This window comes from Callospermophilus lateralis, chromosome 7, assembly GCF_048772815.1.
Source record: "Callospermophilus lateralis isolate mCalLat2 chromosome 7, mCalLat2.hap1, whole genome shotgun sequence".
NCBI lineage: Eukaryota > Metazoa > Chordata > Mammalia > Rodentia > Sciuridae > Callospermophilus > Callospermophilus lateralis.
In genome coordinates, this window is record NC_135311.1 from 137332580 (window position 1) to 137351591 (window position 19012).

At 43.5% G+C, this 19012-nt stretch overlaps 1 protein-coding gene across 3 annotated transcripts in view; it reads right to left on the minus strand.

Moving 5' to 3' along the window:
- The window catches only part of Ube4b (ubiquitination factor E4B), a 110033-nt gene that overhangs the window by 3840 nt on the left and 87181 nt on the right, over positions 1-19012 (minus strand). For all 3 annotated transcript variants that reach the window (XM_076861336.2, XM_076861335.2, XM_076861334.2), the window contains 4 exons: positions 12958-13084; positions 10723-10867; positions 7021-7155; positions 5443-5634 (listed from right to left, as the gene is read on the minus strand). In XM_076861336.2, coding sequence (XP_076717451.1) covers positions 5443-5634; positions 7021-7155; positions 10723-10867; positions 12958-13084 — 599 coding nt within the window. The remainder of the gene's footprint in view (positions 1-5442; positions 5635-7020; positions 7156-10722; positions 10868-12957; positions 13085-19012) is intronic.

Below are 19012 nucleotides of genomic sequence, written 5' to 3' on the forward strand. Positions count from 1 at the left end.
AGTGTTGCTATCTTGGGCTCTGCTCACCCTCATGGCCCCTTCTCCAAATGAAAAGGACTATGTCCATCTGTCTCTCCCTCCCTGACCCCTAAGTCTGTGACACAGGCAAGCAACTGGGTGCCAGGCCACAGTACACTCTCCCCAGCCCAGCATAAGAGCACTGGCCCCGGGGCTCCACCTGGAGGGGCTTCTATGATTCTGCCTCACTGCATGGTGCCCTGCTGACACTGCTGCTCACCTTTCAGCTTTAGCTTTTGGGCCGTGGGACCTGTTGTTCCTATCTGGATTCACATCGCTGCCTTTAGCAGGAATTCATCTCATACTTGTTTTCTTTTAGAGCACTGGATCAAATTCCCCAACCTTTCATCTTTTTTTAACTTTGGTTTCTAAATAAGTGCACAATCTTGCTTTCTCTCCACACACACCCACACCCCGCTAACCACGCAACTGGGGAAAGGGAGGAAAGGGGCTGGAGATTTAGCTGGGGGCTGGCTTGCTGGCACTGGAACAGCAGGTGAGGCCCTGTGTTCACCTAGCAACACACACCCAATGGGAAGCAGAGAGGAAGAGAGAATGAAAGGGGGAAGGAAAGGAAGGGAAAGAAGAGATGGGGAAAGGAACCAAGAGAACACAGGCAAGGGGAAAGTGGCAGCAGGGAGGCTGGGCCCCAGATACCCTAAAAGGCCATCTTTCTGGAGCCCCGAGGCATACAGAGTGCCTGGTTCAAGTTTCCCAAAGCTAAATTACTACATGAATTCAACACTTTACTCAGTGCCTGCTTATTGTCACGAGGTAATGGCAAAAAGCTACCATAGGCACTACTGCACCATGAAGGCACTGATACCGAGGGGACAAGGCATTCAGCCTTGTGGAGCAATGGCACCAGTGAAGGGCCAAACAGCTCACTCAGCTACATTCTTAGGTTTGGTGTGGCAGGTGTCAGAGAAGCAGATGACTTTTTTTTTTTTTTTTTTGGGGGGGGTACCAGGGATTGAATTCAGGGGCACTCGACCACTGAGTCACATCCCCAACCCTATTTTCTATTTTATTTAGAGACAGGGTTTCACTGAGTTGCTTAGCGCCTTGCTGTTGGTGAGGCTGGCTTTGAACTCACGACTCCTGTCTCAGCCTCTAGAGCCGCTGGGATTACTGAGGTGCGCCACGGCGCCTGGCTAAAAGATCATGTTCTTAACTTTAAGAATCTTACTATAGAGTAGTTACAAATTAAAACAACAATACCTGCAAGTCATACATCAGATAAGGATCTACCATCCTGAATACACAAAGAATTCTTTCAACTCAACAAGAAACAACAAAGTGTCCAATTAAAAATAAGCAAAGGACTTGAACAGACATTTCTTCCAAGAAAATATATGAATGTCCAGAAAGCACATAAAAAGGTGTTCAACAGTGTTTCTCATTAGGGAAAGAGAAATCAAAATCACAATGAAATACCACTTTGCTTCCATGAGGATGGCTACAGAAGTTTGTTAATCAGAAATTAACAAGTGTCAGTGAGGATGTGGAGAAATCTGAAGACCTGTATACTGCTGGGGGGAGGGTAACAATGCAGCAGCTGTGGAAGTCGGTGTGGCCTTCAAAAGCTAATCACGGAATTGTCTATGGTCAGCCACTCCACTCCTGGGCATCCGGGAGACCGGAAAACAGGAACTCAGTGAGACTCTGTGTCTAATATGGATGAACCTCAAAAACATTATTTACCTATTTAATCCATTTATTTTTATTTTTGTGTTGCTAGGGATGAAACCCAGGACCTCATGTATGCTAGGTGCTTTCCATCACTGAGCTACACTCCAACCACTCAAAAACAGTATTAAATCCAAGAAGAAACACACACAAGTTACGTACCACATGATTCTGTTTATATGAAATGTCCAGAATAGGTAAATAGGTAAATCCAAACACAGGTAAAATAGAGACAGAACCCAGAATTATGGTTGCTGGGTGAATGGACAGTGACTGCTTAATGGGTACAGGTGTCCTTTTGGGGTGATAATAATGTTCTGGAACAGAGATGATAGTTGCATACCACTGTGAATGCATTATACACCATCTAATTGTACACTTTAACATAGTTAATTTATATTATGGGACTTTTACCTTAAAGGAAAGAAAGAAAAACTTGAACAAGAAAATGAAGCACTAAATTTACAATAAGAAGGCTCAATATTTTGGTAGGTTAGAGAAGGAGCAATCAACTTAGGAAAGCTTGCCTGGGAGATGTGCAACTTGAGACGGGTTATTTTACTTTTCCCTGGGAACAGTGTACTAATGCTCCATGAATGCTGGAAAGCAATCTGTCTGTGGAATTGGATCTGCCCATGAAAGGACGGTCAGGTGTGATCATCAATGCCACCTGAGTCCCCCTCAGATCTCCCTATCCTGGGTTCTCTCAGTTCCAGGGACCAACTACTAAATGCCACTTCTCAGTAGTGCAGAGCCCAGGGGCTCTTCATCCCTGCAACTTTATCAACCTCCTGCACCTGGTCTTTAGCCCTTTCCTGATGTAGGAAAGGAAAGGAAGACTCATAACTTTTTCCTTGTAAAGATGTCATTTTTTTCTTCTTTTGTTCTCCGTGAAAACAAGACATAGCAAAGCAAAGCCAAGTCAACTACGATGATTTCTTCTGAAGGAGAAAATGGAATTCTGCTGCCTCTCCTCTAATTCCTCTGAGCGCTCAATAGTCCCAGCCCAGTCCTGAAAACCCTCAGATGAAACCAACAAGTAGCAGAGTACTGGGATGCACACCTGTGATCCCAGCAACTCATGGGCTGAGTCAGGAGGATCCTAGTTCCAGGCCAGCCTCAGTAAAAAAATTAAGTGAGACCCTGTCTCAAAATAAATAGGGCTGAAGATGTGGCTCATTTATAGAGCAACCCTGGGTTTAATCCCCAGCACCCGATAAATGAATAAAATGAAATAAAATAACCAAGCAGGCAGGACTCTAATCACCTTAAGGCCACCATAAACAGAAAATGCCCAACCGGCAGCACAAACAACACCCTGTAAAAGAAAGCAAAGATACTACTGAAAATGTATGTGGTTTTCTTTTTTTTTTTTTCCCAGCGGGCTCAGTGGCTCTCACCTAATCCCAAACACTTGGGAGGATACCAACTTGAGTCCAGCCTGGGCAACTTAGTGAGACCCTGTTTCAAAATAAGAAAAAAATTTTAAAAAGGGCTGGGGACATGGTTCAGTGGCAAGGCACCCCTGAGTTCAGTTCCTAGTACAAAACATAAGTAAATAAAAGATGAATAAATGAAATGGCCTGGGATGTAGCTCAGTGGTAAAGCATCCCTGGATTCAATTCCCAGTAGCAAAAAAAAAAAAAAAAAAAAAAAGGTGTTTTTTCTCCATGTGTTATTGGTAGGGAAAGTCTTTCACAGGTCTGTTTTTTTGTTTTTTGGGTACTGGGGATTCAGTGCAGGGGTGCTTAACCACTGAGTCATATCCTCAACTCATTTTTAAACTTTTGAGATAGGATCTCCCTAAATTGCTGAGGCTGGCTTTGAACCTGTGATCCTCCTGCCTCAGCCTTCTGGGATCCTGGGATTATAGGCTTGTGTCACAGCAGCTGGCTCCTTCACAGGTCTGCAAGGTCAGGGCTCTTTAGACCGGGGGCAGGGGAGACTGGTGTGCCACGGTGTAGAATCCACTAACCACACTCCAGCTGTTGCCAGCAGAGGATGCCACCACGATCCCTGGCACTGGCACTGGCAGGCAGGGTGCAGCTGCTGTTGTCACCAGGACAGGCAGCGAGAGGCTCTCCTGTGGCTCCCACTTGTCTGCAGCCTTTCTGGACATGCCTGCTCATCTGCACTGAAGGCTTCCTGACTACCTTAAACTGTAGCCACAGTAAGACCCGAGGAGAACAGGGCACTCCAAATGCCCCCGCCCCCTTGGTGGCAGCGAGTAGCTGGGAATGCTTCACTGCCATCAGCCGGCCAAGCAGGAGAGGCCAGCTGCCATCCGGCTGTACAGTCTACCTCAGTAGGTACTTCCACTTCCCTGTCCTCACTATAGACTATCCATCTACCATTCCTGAATATGTATGCTATTATATAGTCATAGGCTAGAAAAACAGTACATATTTTAACATTTCCCCAAATAACTACAATTTTCAAACCCTTTCATTTACCACCACATTTTATGAAAAAACTGCTTTAGACACACATTTTCCCCCATTATAGGTACTCTGTCGAGGCTACTTCCCTTGCTTATAATAAAAAGCACCCACATATGTAAATTATAACTCAAAAAAGCTTTTTTTAAAAAAAGTACCCATTAGGGGTGAGAGATGGGTAAAGAACCTTCCAGAATGGGTAACCTGTGAAGTGAGAAATTCTGAAAAAGGGGTATGAGAAAGGTGGAGGCACAGAAGCCAGCAAGGCCCTCTCTGGGCACTGAAAGCAGGAAGCTGAGAGGACAATGTGTTCAGGGCCAGACACCAGGAGGCGAACTGCACCTCCATCCCACCTGAGCTCTGTGCACTTGCACAGGCAATTTGGCTTCTCTCATTCAGTAGAGACCCCACATCACTGAATTCGGGGAGGACCAAGTGAGTGAAAACAGAGGAGGGGTTCACTGCAGCAGTCAGTGAGTGCCGCAGACACAGGGAGCAGAGCTCAGAGGGAGGGGAAGCCCCTTCTGAGGCGACTGCGTATCACACAAGAAGGCTTCAGAGCAGGAGCTTAGACTAAACGGATGGCTGTGGAGGAGCAAAGCATACCTGAACCAGGCGCAGTGGCATATGCTCAGAATCCCAGTTATTCTGAAGGCTGAGTCAGGAGGATGACAAGTTTAAGGCCAACCTGGCCAATTTAATGAGACCCTATCTCACAATAAAAAATGAAAAGGTCTGGGAGGCGGCTCAGTGGCAGAGTGCTTGCCTAGCATGGCAATTCCCAGTACCCTAAAACACACACATAACCCAGATCTCATTCCAGGGGGCACAGGAATGCAGGAGAGGGAGGAGTACAGAGATAACCATGAGCGATTCCATTCATGAAGGCATGGCAGCACTATAGCAGGAGACTGGGAAGATGTGGATTCTGTGAGAAAATCTGGCTCTTGGGAATTTAATGTACTGTTGAATAAGGTGAGTGAAGAACTCAACCTCGGGAGGATCAGGGAGCCGGGTCTGCTCTTTACTCCCTAAGGAACAAAAGCAATTCATCTCCTCTTACACCTGACATGTTTCCCAGCCACTGGGGCCATCATTCACGCTTAGGTACTAAAAACTTGTCAATCCATGATGACCATCACCTTTCTTCACTGGGAGTGGGGAGAATCCAAAGGACAGATGGAAATGTAATTGGGCAGGGTCTGCCAGGAGAAGAACTGAGAAGTGATTGAAATGCCCAACTCAGCAGCCTGAACCTCAGGCCCCTGAAAAATGGCCTTGCTCCCTTAGCACTAACCTGGTCATCAGCAATGGCTTTAGCAAACCGGGCACAGTCCAGCTGCAAGTAAATATCCGTTAGCTGGTCCAAAAGCTTCTTTGGTTCAAAGCCGTATTTCTCTGGATTTTCAACTTTCAGGTCACGGCACTTTGGGCCACAGAGTTGCTGAAGATTGAAGTTCAGCATTGCAGCCAATCGGGGTCCAAGTTCCTAGGAAATCACAGGATAATACAATAATTAATGCTGTTGAGACAAGTGAGAAGGACCAAAAACTCCTACTTCAGTGGCTTGTTTAAGCCCACAAAGACTCTCTTAAGTGTGCTGCGTGCACATGCTAAAGAAGTTCAGCTTTACATTCATATGTCTTTAATTCCCATTTCTTATATGAAAATTCTGGTAATTAATGGAATGTTGAGGGCTGATGACAAATACCAACAAAAGTCTTCTCTTTAAATTCATGTTTTTAATTATGAAAATAAGAAACACTCCAAATTCAGAAAGCCTGATGTGGTGGTACACAACTGTAATCCCAGCAACCTGGGAAGCTGAGGCCAGAGGATCACAAGTTTAAAGCCAGACTTAGCAATTCAATGAGGTCCTAAGCAACTTAGTAAGATCCTGTCTCCACAAAAATAAATAAATAAATAGGAAACAAACAAAAACAACTTATTTGTGGTTCTAATTAGCCTTTGGCTGCTGCTGCTGCTTCTCCTTCCTTTTTTGGGGTTTTGGGGGATGAAACTCAGGGCCTCTTGCATGCTAGGCATATTCTCTACTCTTTAGTTACACCCCACGGAATTTGTGGCTTTTTATTTTTAAAAATTTATTTATTTATTTTTGTGCTACTGGAGACTGAACCAGGGGTGCTCCATCACTGAGCTACATCTTAGCCCTTTTTAAGTTTTGAGACAGTGTCTCACTAAATTGCCAAGGTTAGCCTCAAACTTGCAATCTTCCTGCTTCTGCTACCTGAGTCACTGTGATTTCAAACGTGCACCACTGCATCCAGCTCTTTGGCTTCTTGAATGTGACAAAGCTATATCTACAAGAAACAAAGAACTTACATATATTTTTTTTTAATATTTATTTTTTCAGTTTTCGGAGGACACAATATCTTTGTTTGTATGTGGTGCTGAGGATCGAATCAGGGCCGCACGCATGCCAGGCGAGCGCGCTACCACTTGAGCCACATCCCCAGCCCCAAGAACTTACATATTATCAATGATTCTACTTAATGTATTCCAATTTTATGTTACCTAATATTTTCCTACACAAAGAGGAATCAATAATGATAAAAATGTCATAACTTCAGTACCAACAAACCAATGTACTGTCTAAGCAGAAAGTGAACAAAGTCACCTTGGAATCATTTGTAGAAGGTGTAGTAACATCAGAGATCTTCACTAGAGTCTAACAGCAGGGTATCTGTGTGTATCAATTAGCATAAATGGGAATAAAATCAGCAACAGAACTTCATGTATTGGTGACTGTGATGCTAACATTTCCAGAATTTCAACAATTGCATCAAGTTTTAAGTGCTAAGGTCTGGATGTGGGGGCCAACAGATAAAACAAACACCCCACAGCTTCTACTCACTGGTCTGAGGAACGGCTTCTGGACCTGCTTCGTGAGGATATGGAACATGTCCACGGTTTCTGTCGCCAGGGCCAGATAAGAGCGTGAAACACGCTCATCCTGAGCAAGCTGAGACTGCCGGGCCTGCTGCTGATCCTAGGAAACATCAAGCAGGTGCCAAAAAAATCTCAGAACCAGTCATCAGCTCACTAACACGCCAAGTGCAAAGGAAAAACACAGTCATCTCATAACTGGAAAAGTGGCTGCAGAGCCAACATGCTCAGGGGTAAGGTAACAACCCCCCATCCCCACCCAACTGCAGAGAGCTGATGTGGACTCCTCTCAGTGTGAGAACCATTTAGGTGGCCTGGGGATTTTTTTTGCTTGGTGCTGGGGATCAACCCAGGGCTGTGTGTGCTAAGGATGGGTTCTACCACAGAGCTCCTCCCCAAGCCTGGCATGTTCCTTAACTCTCTTAAGTTTCCTCTGTTTTCTCAATGATAAAAAGAGTGTCTCAATTTCCACGGAGGACGAGTGAAGTGACTGTAACATGGCACCTGGTACAAACTGGTGCTATAAAAGGGTAGTTCATTTCTCTCTCTCTCTCTTTTTTTTTTTTTTTTTAAAGAGAGAGAGAGAGAGAGAGAGAGAGAATGAGAATGAGAATTGTTATTGCGATGTATTCTGCCATGAGGCCTATCATTCTGTCCTTGCACCAAGTGCCTGTGGGTGGCCGAGTTTTCTGAATTTTCTTTCGACTGTCAGGCTGTCACCCCTTCACAGCGTCAGCATGCTTGCCTCTGGCACCGTCTTTCTCCCTTGGTTCTGCCTGGGTTGGGAAATGAGGGGAACTGAGCTAGTGAGCTGTCGCATTATCCCTAACTTAAAGTTTTACATCTGCCCAGAGGCCTTTTCTCATGGGGGCGGGGGGTGGGGGGAAACAGCTGGAACAGCTAATGTCACTCAGGGAGCACTCTCTGGGGTCAGAATTTGTCATGCCTGGTGGAGATCCTGCAGCAAGGCATGGGGCCTATGCACTACTCCCTGGTCACAGGTGAGCCCATTCAGAAAAAAATGAAAGAAAAGCTAGGTGCAATCTGACACTCTATGAGGGTCTGGGTGTCTCAAACATTCATCTGAGTACCATGTAGATGCCTCTAGAGGCTGGGCCTCTGGTGCCCTGTGAGAAGCACAGCACAGGCCCAGGGGGGCTCTGCATCCTCCAGGAGCTTTGAGTCTCTTAGGGAGACTTTGCTTAATAAACCAACACCTCACAGAAACTCAAGTCTGACAGTGATAGCAAAAAGTGGCAGTGGGTGAGGGAGAGTGACACTGGGCTCTGCGGATGCTATTCTGGAAAGGGCGGTTACCTCTCTGGGGGGTGATTTAACCTATGGGACTCCTCGAAGGAAGTGAGTCAGCAGAAGTCTGGTGAAACATCACTGCAGTGGAGGAGCCGCCAGTGCAAGGATAGAGGCCAGTGTGGCAGGGGTGCAGGGAATGGAGGGGACAGTGTGGGGAGAAGAGGGCAGAAAGGTGCTATGCCCTGCAGGCCACATCCACAGCTGAATCAGCGGTACTGTGCTAACAGATTTTAGTAGCATCCCTCTGGTAGAGACATGGGCAAGGGTGGAGGCTGGGAGACCAACAGCAGGCTCCTGCAATAAGGCAGGCAAGACATGGTGGTGGCCTGGAGGTGGTGGGAAGTGGTCACAGAATGGGGGTACACACACATTATGTATATACGTGAGTGCACGTATTTTTTTTTTTTTTGTAACAGGGATTGAATTCAACCACTTCTCTAGCCCTATTTTGTAATGTATTTAGAGACAGGGTCTCACTGAGTTGCTTAGAGCCTCACTGTTGCTGAAGCTGGCTTTGAACTCGAAATCCTCCCGTCTCAGCCTCCCAAGCCACTGATATTACAGGCATACACCACTGTGCCCAGCTGTGTGTGTGTGTGTGTGTGTTTCTTTTTAAAAATCTTTTTTTAGTTGAAGATGGACACAATACCTTTATTTTATTTATTTAATTTTATGGGGTGCTCAGGATTGAACTCAGTGCCCCACACATACTAGGCAAGGACTCTAACACTGAGCCACAAGTCCAGTGCCTCCATCTCCTGTGTGTGTGTCTCTGAAGCATTATCTGTTTATTACAGTTTATGCCAAATAATTATTTTTTAATTTTTTTTTAGTTGTTGATGGACCTTTATTTTATTAAGAATTGAACCCAATGCTTCATACATGCTAGGCAAGTGCTCTACCACGGAGCCATGACCCTCCATGTGTGTGTTTTTAATGGTGTAAGGAAAGGAACTCTTGCCTCTCAGATGCTGGGCACAGGCTCTTCCACTGACCTATTGCCCCAGTCCATGAGATAGTTTAAGATAGTGCCTAGAAGAATCTTCTGAGAGGAGGGTGGAAGAATCGAAGACAGTGCTGAAGTGTCGAGCCTGAGCAACTAGCAGAAGGAAACTCCGAGCTGTTGAGGTTGGGCAGACTTAATTGAGATTTATAGGATACTGAAGTTCGGTCAGGGAGAAGTTAGGTTTGAGGTATGTATTAGGCTACCTGCTCATAAGGGAAGCCAACCCTGGCTGCAGAGCCCAGAGGCAGGAGAGAGCTGAGCTGAGGAGATATATTTTGGAGTTTTTATTCAACACCCTGGAATACATGAGATCAACTGGCAGTGGTTTTTCAATTGGGGCATGACGACTGGGGGTAGGAGTGTACATCACCAATGCTAAATGGACAGGAACCGGACATGGTAAATGTTCTATAGTGTAAAGGACAGTCTCTCACCACAAAAAAATTCACTCTTATACCAAACTCCACTATGCTTAAAATTCTAAACAAAACCCTCCCTGAGAAATGCTAACCCAGCAGCGAGAGTGGAGGCAGAGGAGAAGCCTGAGGCTGAGAGCGGAAGTGACCCTCACTCAGGGGTTGCAGAGATAAGCAGGAGCAGCCAGGGAGGTGGGAGGTAGCACCTAATTTCAAAGTCAAAGAAAATTATTTCTGAAATAGTGATTATTAGGGACTATTTGTGTCCCCTTTCGTCCACTAAACAGAAAAATCAATAGTATCCGTTGTCTTAAGCAGACAGGAAGCAGTACCCACCATGTGGCAGAAGGACCCTTTATAAAGCAGACATTTGGAACTAACCCATGTCTGAAGTCACCAGCAGCTGTCAAGGGCCCAGTAACTGACCCAGGAACCACTGAAATGGACGCAATCGTATCAGGAGGGGACAGTGTACTGTTACTAGCACAGTGTGAAACTTGGCAAACAAGTATTCTTTCTATTAATAACTAAATATAAAAACTAAGATTGATTCAAAGAAACCCCCACAAGAAATCTGAGTGATGTAGTTGTCTGGAGAAGACCATATGAACAAATCAAATTCTTGTCCAGAGACAGAAATCTAGAGATTCATTTCCTAGTCACTTCCATAAATCTTAATATACTGACAATAAAAGCTTGTCTCTAAGAAGTGCTTCAAAATTAAAAAGGCAGAGAAGGTTTTGAAGATGCACTGTGAAAAGCTTCTCAACTCATCTTTTAGTTTTCTCCTAGGGTACAGTTTCATGGAACCCAGAGAAAGGAAAATCCTGGCAGTGAGACCTAAGGTCACCTGACAGTCCGAGAGGCCACCCTAAGCAGAGTGCCTCTGTGTCCAAGGCGGACTGCAGCCTCTAAGGGCCCAGGACTGTGTCCTCACCCGCGGCAACTGGGCCCACTGTTCTTTGTTTTTCATCTCTTCTTGCACCTCGTGGATCCGCTTCAAGGACTCCAGACTTTCATCCAGCAAGAATGTCGTGTCGTTTATCAGCATGTTTATATAGCGAACAAACTGCTTCCCAGAACTGAAAAGGAATGAGATGGGGCATGCTCATTAAGTCCAGCAGGTTCCAGAGAAAGCGTGCCTCCCTCCACCGAGTGCTGGGCTCGCCACCTGTGAGACTGCGGCATGGGCACAGCTCAGGGACAGTGAAGTCCAAGTACTACCAAGCCTCTTTTTAGATTCCATTATACTTTTTAATTAATCCTGATAAGCTCATTTTAGTGGCATCCTGGAGCCACTGTGAATGGCTCATGAGAGCCAACTGATGAATTTTGTGAGCTCCTTCCCTTGGCATCTTAAATTCAACAACAGAGGACACATTCACACCAGCAAATGCTGCCATCTCCCTCTAGAGAGCAGGTTTACCAGCTTGCCCTGGCTCATGTGCTCAGTGTCTTTAAGTAGAGAAGACACTCTTTCAGACTAGAATTGGAAATGTGCTCACACTCACCATAGTATAAGGAAAGCACAAATAATCACCTGTACAGAGCAGACAAGAGAACTGACAAAGTCATTCCTCGTCACAAAAAAGACATACTAAAGAAAAGTCGGACCTTGTGATACTGTTATGGCAAGACACAAACTTGCTTTACAGAACTTGAAGCTTCCAGGCAAAGGACTGTTCTGCAGATCATGTTCCAACAAAGAGAGGAACTAGTTGGTCAATGAAATAGCTGGCCTGCCTGTTAAGATGGGAACTGCCAGATGAGCAAAGAAAACAGAAGCTTCACTTCAGGGCCTAAGACTGTGCAAATCAGTGGATGGGAGGCCCCCATCTCAGGACTGGGGTGAGTCCAGAGCACGTACTCCCAGTGAGCACCATGCTGATTAAGCCAGGAGCTGCCTCCTTTTTAAGCTCACACCAGGCTTTTGTTGGAATATAACTGACTACAAGAGCAGTTCATGGAAATAATGAATTCACTTCATCTCTTCTGGAAAGTTACCCAGCTAATGGTTACTCAGCTGGTAATACATGCACTACTGACTGGTCACTCAGGTAACAAGGGATATCTAGATTTGATCAAAGATTTAAAACAAGGGTTACAGAAGATCCAAGTAGGTGGGATACATTTTCTTTTGAAGCTCAGCAGTTCAACATCTTCACCTATCTTTTTTTCTTTTTTTAGTTATAGATGGTCACAATACTTTATTTGTTTGTTTGTTTTTATGTGATGCAGAGGATCAAATCCAGTGCCTCACATGTGCTAGGTAAGCACTCTACCACTGACCCACAGATGCAGCACCCTTCACTTACCTTTTTAAAGCACTGACAGATAACTTAGATGGAATTTCTACTGCCTGGATTTAAGCAATTCAGGACCCCCCCCCCCAATTTTTTTTTGTACCAGAGAAACTGAACCCAAGAACATTTTACCACTGAGCCAAATCCCCAGTCCTTTAATTTATTTATTTTTTAGTTGTAGATGGACACAATCTTTATTTGTTTATTTTTATGTGGTGCTGAGGATCGAACCCAGGGCCTCACACATGCGAGACGAGTGTTCTACCTCTGAGCCATAACCCTAGCCCCCCTTTTTATTTTGAGACAGGGTCTAGCTAAGTTGCTTAGGGTCTTACTAAGTTCTTGGCTGAGGCTGGCCTCAAACTTGTAATCTTCCTGCTACAGACTCCTGAGTCACTGGGATTACATGTGTACTACCACACTTGGTGAAAAGTCCTTAACCAAGGTTTAGGGCCTTACTACTGAGAATGACACCTCTAATGACATCCCTACCCTGCTTCTAAATCTAAAGCCTTCCTAACATTTCTAACTCCAAAGCTTGACATCATGTTCAAGAACACAGTATGATCTTTCTTCATTCTACCTTCAGTATGCTCTGTAATCAGAGAAATATCAAAAAACACTGAACACATACAAATTTATAGACCCTTTCTTTATGTAAACTGCTCCCAAAAGATGTTGACAAATCCAGAACTCAGCATTACCTTGTAAGTGCAGACAGGTAGATAACCCTGGCCACATCGAATAGCACCTGGGATAAAATGAGGCTGAAACCAGCAGCCAACAGCAACCCAGCTGTGAAAGCTTTTAAGCTGCAGCCCTGTGATTTGCAAGAGAGCAAGCTGTGACATCAGGGGCCCAATACTCACTTGAACTCCTCCATAAAGGTGCCATGGTGAGCTATGTTTTGCCAAAGGCTTTTAAAAATGGTGCTAATGTGATAGCGAATCGTGAACTTGTCATAGAATTCACTGGTGGCTCCAGTATGCTCAACATCTAAAGAAGAAAAACAAAAAGATTAAGGAACACGTCCTTTCTCATCTTTCCAAATGCAGTTACTGCCACAACAATAACATGGAGGGATAGATCTGCAGAATCAGAGACGTGGTAAAATCTTGCCTATATTTTGCATGTAAGCAAGAAAGAGATTATGAGCTGGTCTTTTTTTTTTTAAATATTTATTTTTTAGAAGTAGTTGAAAACAATACCTTTATTTTATTTATGTATGCTGAGGATGGAACCCAGGGTCTCGCACATGCCAGATGAGTGCTCTACCACTAAGCCACAACCCCAGCCCTATGAGCTGGTCTTAAAGACAAAAGTTTCACAATAAAGGTCTGGCAATAAGAGAATATTTAAGGAATGGGCTAGGGAAATAGGCATCATTCAGATGGTTATCTAATCATCAATGACCAAAAACTGAATTATCATACCCCCAATTTTAAATTAGAAATTTAAAATTAGAAATTCCACAGCACTTCAAATGCACATCCCAAGTGGAAAATTGGAATAAATTTTATTGAAGGACATGCACCTATTAAACGTGCCTATTATTTTATATATTTTTGTTTCAAGCACATTTTCTTTTACTCTTTTTTTTGGGGGGGTGGGTACCAGGGATTGAACTCAGGGGCACTTGACCACTGAGCCACATCCCCTGCTCAATTTTGTATTTATTTAGTGCATCACTTTTGCTGAGGTTGGCTTTGAACTTGCAATCCCTCTATCCCAGCCTCCTGAGCCACTGGGATTACAGGTATGTACCACCATGCCTGGATTCTTTTACTTCTTTGGTGTGTGTGTGTGTGGCGCACCTAGGGATTGAATCCAGGGGCACTTTACCACTGAGCCACATTCCTTGCCCTTTGAATTTTTTATTTGGAGACAGGGCCTAAATTGCTTAGGGCTAAATTGTTGAGGCTGGCCTCAAGCTTGGGTCTCAGCCTCCCAAGATGCTGGGATTATAGGCATGCATCAATGCCTGGCTATGCACATTTTCAAGATGTACTAAAGTAGAGAAAAACACAGTAAATCCTTCATGTACTCATTGTTCATTTACCATTTATCAACATCTCTGTACCTATTAAAATGGAACAAAAATCAAACTTGATTATATAAATCAAGGGCAAACCACTTCAGCCTAAGAAATTCCAAAATTCATTACAAATTTTAAAAAGGGGACTGTGTTAGGTCCCCTAACTCAACAAAGACAATATAAAAAAAATGTAAATTAAATTAAGTTACCATTTTTAACCTATCAAATTGGCAGACATTACAAAAATGACAAGACTGAGCGGAGGAGAGGATCTGGGGACACAGGACAGTGTACATGCTGGTGAGTGAATGGTGACACAAACCCTCTAAAGGCAACTGGCAAAACAGCATAGACCATCAACATTCTGCTGACCCACAAATTCTACTTAAAGAAAATGCACACAAGCAGTTCAAAGACTGACTTCTAAGGACGTGAAGGAGGTACTCCCCCGCATCCCCCGGAATAGGCCTTGAGCTTGTTAGGCAAGTGCTCTATCACCAAGCTACCCCCCAGCCCCAGGGCAAAATACCATTTTTTAAAAAAATATTTATTTTCTAGTTGTAGGTGGACACAATACCTTTATTTTATTTTATTTAATGTGGTAATGAGGATCAAATCCAGTGCTTCATGCATGCTAGGTGAGTGCTTTACCTCTGAGCCACCCAGCCCAAAGTATCATTTTTATTACAGAATAAATATAAATAATCCAAATGTCAAAGAGAGACTATGAAAAACTAATATATCAATATATTAATAAGTGAAAACTGAAGACAATCAAACAAAAAACTATGGTTTGAGCTCAATAACATTTAAGCCCAATCATGTTTTAAATTCCTTCATTTATATGTGGTGCTGAGAATCAAGCTCAGTGCCTCACACACCTGAGGCAAGCTCTCTACCCCTGAGCCATGACCCCAGCCCCCGAAAAGACATTTCTTAGTATTAAAGTGGAACATTAAAAATATTGCTAAAAAGCAAATGTCTACACACTGGTCTTCACTAGTGCCATTTTATTGTGGAAAAGTGTGGCCAAAAGTATGGAGAAGTGATTTAAGCAGAGCCTGCAAGAGACATACGGGGGCTGGCACAGGGCCTCTACCATCTAAAATCTATTTCAAAGAAACAGAGGCTAAGCAACTATCACTTAATTATCACCCAGCAACATACTTCTTTCAGTATTTTTTTATTCATTCCTAAATTTCCCTTACAATCATACCAGCCAAAGCTCTAATTCCCAAGTTCTAGGAGTCTTTAAGTGACCTTGACTCCTGTTGACTTCAAAATCTTCATCCTGAGCCTCTTGTAGGTTTTCTTGTTGAGTTCTTTCTTGATAACATTGCCACCAAGGCCTCAAGTCCTTCACTCTGCTGTCCCCTTTGCCTGCCAACTTAGGGCTTCTGCTTCTCTCTCTTTTTTTTTTTTTAATATTTTTTTTAGTTGAAGATGGACACAATATCTTTATTTATTTATTTTTATGTGGTGCTTGCATGTGAGGCAAGCTCTCTACCGCTGAGCCACAACCCCAGCCTTGTCTCATTTTTAATGTCCCTCCAAAATCATCTTCTCAGAGACCTTCCCTGCTCAGTCTCCCACAGTAGCCCATCTCTTCCGATGCTGACTCCAGGTCTCTTCCTTATCTGTCCAGCATCTGCTTCCCAACAAGACTCTGATCTGAGGTGGCAGGGATGTGTTAAGCATCTGCTGAACCAGTGACAGAGTCCACTCTGGCCATGCTGGACTTACCATTCAGCTCTGCTTTGAGGAAGGGAAGAGTCTGGAAACAGGTCTTACTTTATTAATGTTCTTTCCAGTCCCCAGAGTTCTTAAGTTCAGACTATTGTGATACAATAACTACTCTTCTTTTAAAACTAATTTTATATTTGAAACAAAAATCAGAGCATAAGCATTTTCCAAGCTAGAAGAGTCTCTGTGTGGCACCAAGGAGCTTATTCCATGGCTGGACCTGGCATAGCAACTATAATTCACGCCTGAGAATCACACACCTTCAGGGCCAGACCTCATCAGCAGCTCTTAACAGGGAATCCAAGGGGCCTGGGACAGGGTCTGTGAGGGCCACCTACAGGGCTCTTGGTGGCTGGGAGAACAGAAGAGTGGCAAGCACACCTGTGCTCAGTCCAACTGCTGAGGTTGCTGCCACTTGCTAGCTAATGACCTTCAGCAAGCTTCTTGATCTTTCTAAGCTTCAGTTTCCTCATTTGTTAAATGGAGATATTTATAGTGCCTATTTTTAGGACTGCTATGCGGATTAAGTGAAAGGATTAGTGCATACTGGGTGAGTTCGCTATTATTAGGTCAGATATCATCTATCCATGAGTACAGAGGTGGTCCAGGCCAGAGGGCACACTGCCCCACCACAAAGGGGAAAAGAGAGAACAATACCCACCCACTGGCTCCTGGGAGACTGGCTCACCAGTCCCATAGGCCAGAGATCCAGCCCTGGTACTCAAATGCCAACACACACACACTGAATCCTGGTGCATGGTGACAGGCCCAGGGTACTAAATAAGCAAGCACTAAATGCCTTTAACTATTGTTTTTCTGTATTTATTATTAACAATATATGTTTACTGTAGAACTAAGAAGTTCAGATAACAAAAAAAGAAAAGGCAATAAAACTATTTGTAATTATTAGTATTTGAAAAAAAAATTAAACTTTATTAATTAATTTATTTTTATATGGTGCTGAGAATCAAACCCCGGGCCTTGCACGTGCAAGGTGAGTACTCTACTGCTGAGTCATAACCCCAGACCGTTAAATTTTTTTTTTTAGTTGTTGATGGTCCTTTATTTTATTTATTTATGTACTTATTTATTTATACACAGTGCTGAGGATTGAACCCAGTGCCTCATATATGCTAGGCAAGCACTCTAACACTGTGCTATAAATCTGGTCCTCATAATTAGTTTTTAGTTTAATTTTTTTGAGAATTTTTAAATATTTATTTATTTTTTTTTAGTTTTCGGCGGACACATCTTTATTTGTATGTGGTGCTGAGGATCGAACCCAGCGCCGCGTGCATGCCAGGAGAGCGCGCTACCGCTTGAGCCACATCCCCAGCCTTTGGTTTAATTTTTAAAAATAGAAAATTATTCAGGGCTGGGATTATAGCTAAGGCATTGTGTTCATTGCAGCTGAAAATATTAAAAAAAAAAAACTATTCATAATTCTCTTTTTCAAAAATAACCAATTCATGGGCTGGGAATATAGCTCAGTTGGTAGAGTGCTTGCTTTGCATGCACAAGGCCCTGGGTTCAATTCCCAGCACCACAAAAAGCAAACAAATAAATAAACCAATTCACCATTATACCTTGATATATGTTCTTCCTGCTTTTTTGTATTACACATATTTGTACAAAAACGTGGGTGTTCTTTGTCATTACTTGGCATTTTCTGTACTCTTTGTTAACCCCTTTATGTGAATAGCACATTATTTTTCATTTCACTGCATTATAAATAATACTGTGGTGAACACTGTCATAGATTAATACAAATATACATTTACAAGCATTCCTCCAGAATAAACTACTAGAAATTAAATTTACAAGTAGGAGGATATGCTGGTCATCCTGCTGTGGTCCCTCAGCTCTAAATCCTCTTTTCAGCTTTGCTTTGAGATTCAAGGGCTGGGACTCTGCAGAAGTTTTCTTATGCTACTGGACCCTGTTGGGGTTGCAGTAGGGGGTGCTGCAGGAGAACTGGAAAATTGAAGAAGAGACAAGGTTCTTGCTGTTCCTGTCAAGGTCAGTTCTCCATCCCAGCTCTCCAGCTATTAGCAACCTTGAACACCCTCAGAGATCCTCACATTGTTGAGACCCTTGTTCTCATAGCTAAGTTCCTGATGGCTGCTTCCTGCACCTGTACCCTAGTGGTACTGTTTTGCTGAGTCAGTCCTCCAATATGTAGATCAGTTCCCTCCATTAAATTCTATTAAAGTTGTTGGCATAATTCTATTTTCCTGGCTAGTCCCTGACTTACATTAAAAAAGGGGGGGGTGGCCCTGGGGATTTGGCTCAAGTGATAGTGCGCTCGCCTGGCGTGGGTGCAGCCAGAGTTCGATCCTCAGCACCACGGATAAACAAAGATGTTGTGTCCACCGAAAACTAAAAAATTAAAAAAAAAAAAAAATAATAATAATAAGGCTCTTTGTGTGGACTACCAAACAGCTTTCCAGAAAGTCTTCTTTTTGGTAGGTTGGGGACTATACCAGGGACACTATACCCCTTAGCTAAGTCTCCAGACCTTTATTTTTTATTGTTTTTGAAATTTTTGAGACTGGGTGTTCCAGTGTTACCCATGGTGGCCTCAAACTTACTATCCACCTGCCTCAGGTTCAGTTACTGGGATTACAGGCCTGCACCATCTTTCACAACTCAAAGGGTTTACCAACTTACATTTTCATAAGTTTCACAGCACCGATTTTACACAGTGGTTACAGGAAAATAAAATAGGTTTTTGCACATTATTTCTCTGTAAGAGCATTGGGTATTTCTAGCTTAAAAAATAAAATTGGTAGGTAAAAAGAGGTATGTCATTACTATTTTAAGAAATGTTTACTTATTCAATTTCCTAAGCCTGCCATGTACAAGCATCACACAAGGTCCTATCCTGCATATACTCTTTGTACCTCAACGATCTGTTCCCACCAGGGCCAAGAGGTGAAGAGAAGGACTTTCACTCAATAAGGCTTTAACCCTGGGGTGTCCTCTGCTGTTAACAAAGAAAGGATACTGACCAGACATCCCTGGGTGGTGTGCTTGGCTTTAGATTTAAGAGGGTATAAGTAGAAAAGGAAGAAGGCAAGAGACTCTTACCAGATGCCACAAAATAATAGCAACAAAGGGAAAGGCAGGTGGACAAATTCTTAGAG